The following is an 8,084-nucleotide window of genomic DNA, read 5'->3' on the forward strand; positions in this document are numbered from 1 at the left end:
ATAGTTATTTATATAAGATATAAACTATATTATAATATCTCTAATAAGAAAGCTAATAGTTATTATAACTTTATTAGCTTTAGTAGTAATTTATCTAATATTATTTATAAAATAGATTTATAGCTTTATTAGGAAAATTTTTAAAGTTTTTTATTCTTTTAAGAATAGTTTAATTTTTTTAATCTTAATTTCTTTCTAGATAATACTGCTGTTATTATTATTATTATTCATATTTAACGTCTATATACAACCTTATGGGTTATGACAGACACATGCCGGGTAAGGCCCTAGGCCCTAAGGCCTAGGGGCTTACCCCTAAGAGTTCCCAACAGTATATTAATCTAGGCCTTAATCTCGCCCCTATACGGCGCATCCGCCAGGGACTTTTAGGCATGCTTATAGGTCTCTATATCTATAAGAATCCCTTATAGTTTTTAATGTAGGAGTACTCCTAGTGAGTATTAGCTCTAGTAGCTATACTTAAGTACTAGAGTGCTTATTCCTCTATTCTACTCTTTTATTCTCCTACTTCCTTAGGACTTTCTATCCTTATTAGTTCTCTAGTTCTACTTCTTTAGCACTCTAGATACTATTCTTAAAGAGATTAATATTATTAAGAAACCAGAGTAGTGCTGATATAACTCTAGACTTATTAAAAAGATATATCTCTAAAGTATCTTCTACTATTATAGATAAAAGAACTCTAATATTAATAAGCTCTTAATAAAATCTTTCTAGATTTATAGTGTTTATAGTATTTAAAAAAAATATAGAAAGCTATCTCTTCTAATATACTATAAGCTTTATACTTTAAAAAATCTTAGATACTAATTTTATATAGATATAAGTCTATTAGAATATATCTAGTTTTTAATTAATAGTAATAGCTAGCTAGATATTTTAGTGCTTTCTTAGCAGCTTTATTTAATATTTATTTTTATAATATTCTATAGGCCTTTTCTTACTAATAAATCTCTTAAATAATATTCTTATAGGTTTAATCTTATATTGCTTTACTTCTCATTTTAGTATAGATATATCTAATCTAAGCTAATAATAAGCCTTTAAAGCCAGGCCCTATAGGCTTAATAGTAATAAATTTAATAGCCTAATCTATAAGCTTATTTTCTTCTATTCTATTATATCTAGATATCTATTATATTATTACTAGACAACTACTAGAGGCTAGATATAATACTATCTTATAAGTTCTAAGAGCTAGGCTCTATCTAGGTCCTAGTTTTATTATTTATAGATAGTTAATAGTATTCTAAGTATTAAGAAAGACATAAATAGGCTTTAGGAGATGTCTATCTAGTGTTTATTCTAGCGCTAAAGTAATAGCTACTAATTCTATATTAAAAACCTTATATCCAGTGCCTATAGGCACTTCTAGGCTCTTCTATAGAGCTCTAAGTATTAGCTAGAGCATTATATCAGCGCTAGTACATCTATTTTCTTACCTAGAGCTGTCTAACTAGAGGGTCGTTCTTAGACACTGTTAGCTTGCTTCTTATAGCACTATCTCTATGCTAGCGATCTAGATAGACCTAGGAAAGGCCTCTTATACCTACTCTGTAGTACATTTAATCCTTCCTAATAGATCCTTGGTTAGGTGTTAAGCTAGATGCTTTACTAGTCATTGGCCTATCTATTTAGGCGCTTAAGTCCTATTTTAGGCCCATTCTCGGTCGTCCAAGGGCTGCTCTCTAGGCTGGGCATGGGCGTCCCCATACTGGAGCATAACTGGGAGCAACTGCGCTATTGGGTGTGTATCTGGTAATATTAGGAGCCTTGCTATGTATCTTGCTTTTCTTGTATCTAGCAGTATACTCACTAGCTCTAGGACTGTCTCCCTAATTAGGGTCCCTATTGGTGTCTTTAGAAGCATGCTTATGATTACTTTTGCTTAGTGGTTAATAAGACATTATAGGCCTTAAGCCTACATTCTTTAGCCCTGCCACTAGAGCTCTGAGCCCTAGAGAGCTTAGGCTTATATAGTGGCTTGTTAGAGTCTTTAGATAAGCTCTAGAGTAAGGCTATTGGCTCTATAGGGCGTATAGAGTTATATTTTAATGTCTATAGCTTTCTAGAGGCATGTTATATAGTAGTACTAGAAAGTAAGCTTCCTATCTAATATCATATCTAATTAATAGATTATATTAGATATTATTTTAATAGTAACCCTCCTAATAATGACCTTAATATCTTTAATCTTTTTCCTAAATCGATTCTTATATATTTTTGTAAAGAAAGCCAGCTTTATTTTATCTAGATTAAATTAAACTCTATTCTTAACCTTCTATTCTATTACTATTTTAATAATATGTTATAGGGTCTTATAGGTCTTTTTTACTGATCTAGCTGCTGTAATAAGCCTTTAATTATCTATAAAGAATAGCTCTTTAATATCTAGGACTATGGTCTTAATAATAGTTGCTAGTAATTATATATATAATATAAAGAGGATAAATGATATTAGTAAATCTTAGGATAAGCTAGAGTTAATAAGGGTCTTTAGGCCTAGGTGACTATCAATAACCAGGAATGCCTATTGATTTATTAAAAAAGAGGCCATCTAGTGTATTAAATCTCTATCTAGCTTAGCCTTCTGGAGATCTTCTATAAGCTTGCTCTCTACTATGTGGTTAAAGGCCCTCTTAATATCTATAAATAGATATATTCTAATCTTGTGGTTCCCCCAAGCATACTTAATCTTGTCTATAAGGTATACTATAGTATCTATTATAAAATGCTATTGGCGTCTACTAAATTAGTCTTTATAGAATAATCTTTTAGACTTTATAAATTTAGTAATAAATTCTATTACTAGTTTTTTTATTATCTTACTTAGGTACTTAAGCAGGCTTATAATCTAGTAATATTTTACTATTATATAGTAGCTCTTATTAAGCTTTTATAGAAGCACTTCTTTAGTGATTTTCTAGGTTCTAGAATATATTCTAAGCTTAATATACTACTTAATTAATACTATTACTTAGGCTTAATCTAGTTACTAAAGTAGCTAGATAGCATAGAAATTAAGTAAATCAACCCCTAGAGCCTTTTTAACCCCTTAGCTAAAAATTATATTCTATATAGTTAATTCTATTATTAAATTATAGGTATTTCTAGGCTCTAGAAGGTTAATCTTGGTATTATTCTCTAGAACTTATAGAAAAGTCTATTCCCTAAAGAGAGCCTTCTTCTTATTAAATATTACCGCCACTATCTCTCTTATATCTAGGTGTAGAAGAGCTAGCATAATATTATTAGTAATAGATTTAGTATAATATAATACTATCTAATACTATTTTTTTTTTATCTTGAAGCCCTTATCTATTTTTTATAAAAAGACCTTTTAATACTCTCTTTTTACTTATTGTATAGTAGTGTAATAAGCTTTCTAGACTTCTTAGTGGTTCTTCTTACTGAGCTCTCTAGTATGATATATCTTATAAGTCTTTATATAGACTCTTTGAGCCTTAATTATCTAAAGACTCTATCAATGCTTTAACTAGGTATAAAGTCTAATTTCCTAGATATATGCTCTAAGCACCCTAATAAGAGAGTTCTTAATTAATATAGTTTCTTTTTCTATATCCCCTAAAAAGTAGTTATCTATTAGGCTTAAATAGAAGCTTATAAGCCTTTTCTAGATATATTCTATTATTTCTATCCTCTCTGCATCCTTTATTAGAGTATTAATATCCTATCTAGTTACTATTATTTTTTAGAGATTAGATTCTTCTTCTTAGGGCTCCTATAAGGCCTAGATAACTAGATAATCTAATATAGTTAGGCCTGGTTACTTTATTTCCTAATTATCTAGTGGCCCCAGCACCTCATTACTAATTATAAGATCAATAATCGAGGTGCTAGGCTCCTTCTCACCCCTAGTTGCTCCCTAAGAGATCTAGGTCTTATAAGGTCTAGTAGGTATATCTAGTTCGTTGTTAATAAACAGGCTATATCTATTAATAAGTCTTTTTAGAGTCTCCATGTCTTTTCTTATTGAATTTAGGGTATTCTATATGGGGCTATGGGCATTAAAATCCCTAAGAATTAGACATCTATTCTGTAGGATAGAGTCCCAATTTATATCTATAAGGGCTCTCTAGTTACGCTGGCTCACGCCAGTATATATGTGAGAGGCCCCTAACCAGCTATTATAATAGTTTACTACCTTAGTACGCCTGCCTTGCTCTACAATATCTACTACTATAAAATAAGGGTGGTTTACCAGGTCTGTTTGGGCTTTGATAACCATATTAACCATTATATCTCATCTAACCACAGTTACTATATAGGCATGCTCTCTAGGGCTCTCTAGCCAATAAAATAAGAAGTCTGAATAGCTTATATTATGTTTACCTACTAGGGGCTTCTAGAGGCATGCTATCTCTATACTAATCTCTAATACTATTTCTAATACCATATAGACTACAGCGCTGGTGTGGGTATAATTATATTGAAGCACTAATATGATCCCTAACTTAGGGGCGAGTCTAGAATTGCTATAAGTATTGCTTCTATATCTATTAGCTTAATATTATTTGGCTCTGGGCCTGGGGTGTCTATTAGTACTAGATCTAGAGAGCTCTCTTCTAGGGGCTCTAATTAGGGTTTTAGGGGTAATAGTACTATTATGCCTACCTGCTGACCTGCTGGGAGTTAGTGTTATAGATGGTGATCCTGTATATATTAGAGAGCGTGTTTATATGCCTGTTTTACTAAGAGGTATCTTGGAGATAAGACTTTATAAGCCTTACTGTAGTTGGTATACTTGATTAGATAGTATTGGTATGCTTTACTAGGTCTACCTCTATAATCTATTATATTATAGGTATAGCTTAGTATCTTATAATCCCTAGTATAGATTGAGCACTTAGAGGGTTAGCTTTTATATTTAAAATAGTTAGAGTGCTCTATTCTATAATACTAAGTATATATACTCTTAGGGTTAATCTTCTTATAAGTCTCTATTATATAGTACTGAGTGCTGAATTAAAGGTCTAATTTAATTATCTTATAGATATCTTCTCTAGAGTCTATAATAATTATTATAATAGCACTTTATTAATTCCTAGTCTTTAGTTTTCTAGAGTTTATTAATTAGATAGGATCCTATTTAAGTCTAAATATTTTCTAGAGTTCTATCTCTTTCTAGGCTAGGCTTAGACCATTCTTACTATTTATATAGTGATGTATAGAGACTCTATAGATCTTAACACACTGCTATTACTTACTAATCTCTATTAAGATAACTACTGGGTTATATCTTTATATAATAGTAATAAGTATATTATTATAGATAGGTATAAGTATATTACTGGGTATACCCTCTTAAAGGAGCATTATAAGGTATTTTAAAGTAGTATATCTAGTGTTAACTACTCTTATAAAGTTAGATATATCTATATTGCTTAATACCTAGTTAAGCTCTAAGATAATATCTTAAATATTCCTATAAAACATATCTAGAGGCTTCTTATGCTAGAAGATTAGGTGTTGTTTCTCTTTGCTCTAGGTGCTAGTAGGCTTTGTTGGGACTGGCCTAGGCTTATTAGTCACTGTAGGTGTTGCTTATTGCTTGCTATATTATATAGTAGTCTATTCTCTAGCGCTTATTTATTAGGTGTATATTGCCCTTGGGTCCTACTTTCTAGGTGCTGGCTCTAGGGGTGTCTGAGTAGATTTAGGGGCCAGTTTTAGCGCTCCAGGCCTTACCTGGGAKCTCACTAGCGCTGGTGAGGTTGATTTCTATCAATTCTCTTGAGTCTGATGCTAGGGTAGGTCCTGGGGTCCATTCAAACTAGGTGCTAGGCCACTAGCTATGGGTGCTTGCCTGTTTTAGGTAGGCGCTAGCCCAGATTTAGGAACGGGCCTTGGCACTGAGTCGCTTGTCCCAACCTCTATGGATATAGGTGCGCTAGGGGGAATGATTTTTAAGGTCTCTAGGGCCTGCACTACACGTTCCAGGTGGTCCACCCTAAGTTGTAGGGACTCTATAAGGGCTGCCTGATTTTTAATAGTCGTCTTAAGCCCTGCGCGTTCTCGTAGGATAGGCCCTATAAGATCCTTGCAGTGCTCTATAACCAGGCTTGAGATGCCCGGAGTGTCATTTTCCATGCTGGAGCCGACGTAGGGTCTCTTCTGGAGATTATATTTGTTGCTAGGGGCCTTAGCAATCCTTATTCCACTCCTAAATAGTGCCTTAATAGTGTCTCTAAGCCCTGAGAGCAGCTGGTCTATAGGGCCTGTTTCGAAGGCCTATTAGGGTCTCTGGGCTTATAGCAATGCTTGGGCGACGCCTAGAGACCCCTAGATTGATTTAACTAAGCGTAACCAGCCTAAAGATGGCTGGGTTGACGCTTATGAGGCCTCTGGGGCCTGATTTCCTAGCGTTGGGGGTTAGTAGCTACCAATGACCCCCAATCCACCCCCTGTCGATATAGGGCCTCCAGGGGCCTTTGAGGGTCCTGGTGACGTCCATATAGGGGTTTTTAGGTGCTGAGAAGCCTAAAAGGCCCTCTAAAACGTGTAAAAACGACTGTTTTTCAAAAAGTGCCGAAACTCGTGTTGAAACTCGTGTTCCGGCCGGTTTTTCTATATTTTATAAACTATAGATTAATACTGCTGTTGATATATATATCTATAACTTATTCTTTAAGTTCTTTAATCCTTGCTAGGATAGATATAATATCCTAGTTATTAGTAGTTGTAGTATTACTAGATAAGTGAGATAGGGTTCTAGTTGATATTAATAGTACTAGCCTATAGGTCTAAATTCTAAGAGGTATTAGTATTTACTAAAAAGTAGATATTACTTTTTTATTAAAACTTTTTTTTTATAATAAGAGTCTTGAATTATTATAAATTAATAATTTATAATTATCTAGATTAGAGTAAACTTATTATTTAATAGTAATTAGATAGTATTCTATTTAGGAAAAAGTAGTATGCTAAAGTAATAATAAAAGAGCTTTAGTTAATTAAATCTATAAATAATAGTATATTTAAGATTAAGTAGTTAATTTAAGATAATTAAATAAAACTAAATATATACTGTAAAGAATATTTTTATATATTCTATTATTAATATAGCTATTAGAGCGAGATTCTTATTAAAGCTCTATTGGCTTTATCCTTGGTGAATATTCCTAATATATCTATTTGTTACCAAATGGCTCTGTTAGCTCTGTTACTCTAACCCTAGTGGCTGTGGATAATCCTTTTGTTCTGTCTTGCATTAGTTTCCGTGCATAGGGGCCTGATTCATTGGCTGCGACTTCTTGCTTTCTCTGACACTTATTTATCTTTAATTTTATTAAATTATATTTATATATATAATTTAAACTAATCTATTATATCTTCTTTTAAGAAGATAGAAATAGCTAGAATTTTATCTACTTCTTCTATAAGTAGATAAATATTAGCTATAAAATAAAGCTATATTTATATTAAGAAAATAATAAATCTATTCTTCTTTCTAGAATAATATTTAAAGATATATATAATACTAGAATATTAATTTTTAAAACTTCTTCTATTTATAAATCTAGTTGCCGGCGGATGGCGCAGTGGTCAGATGCGCCGTCTGGAGGGGCCCGCTTCCGCGGGTTTGCGAGCGCCTCATCCTCAGGGCCTAGGCACCCCTGGGCGCTCCCCGTCAACGTGGGCCCGTGGGTTCGATTCCCACCGCCGGCACCAAAAATTCTGACCAAATGTTTCACGGGCGCCCCCCCGCCCSYGATTGAATTGAGGGCTCAACCCTAGCCCCCCTCTAGGGTTGAGTTCTAGCGTTGAGTCCCCCAACGTGACCCCCCTGTTGAGCCCCCCCTGTTGAGTCCCCCCTGTTGAGCCCCCCCTGTTAAGCCCCCTTTTGTATTGAAAGATAAGTCCTTGGTGAGAAGGCCAAAAAATGTTGGCAAAAATGTTGGTAACTATGAGGCSCTATYCCTATTAAGGGATAKCGCCAAAAGGTATAAGCGGATACGCTGAATTATACYGAGATTAATGCCCTGAATATATATAATGTTGGAAAGGAATAAGATAACTAAGCTTCAAAGCTAGTTATAYGA

General features: G+C 33.5%; 1 protein-coding gene across 1 annotated transcript; it reads left to right on the forward strand.

Moving 5' to 3' along the window:
• Window positions 1-7,575: 7,575 nt before the first annotated feature.
• Window positions 7,576-7,779, forward strand: BHQ10_010384 (uncharacterized protein; the record flags this gene model as incomplete). Its single annotated transcript, XM_040873007.1, has 1 exon — window positions 7,576-7,779. The coding sequence occupies one exon, from the start codon at window positions 7,576-7,578 to the stop codon at window positions 7,777-7,779; it is 204 nt and encodes a 67-aa protein (XP_040738885.1).
• Window positions 7,780-8,084: the final 305 nt, after the last annotated feature.

Source organism: Talaromyces amestolkiae, assembly GCF_001896365.1.
Source record: "Talaromyces amestolkiae strain CIB chromosome Unknown scaffold51.1, whole genome shotgun sequence".
In the NCBI taxonomy this organism is placed as follows: domain Eukaryota; kingdom Fungi; phylum Ascomycota; class Eurotiomycetes; order Eurotiales; family Trichocomaceae; genus Talaromyces; species Talaromyces amestolkiae.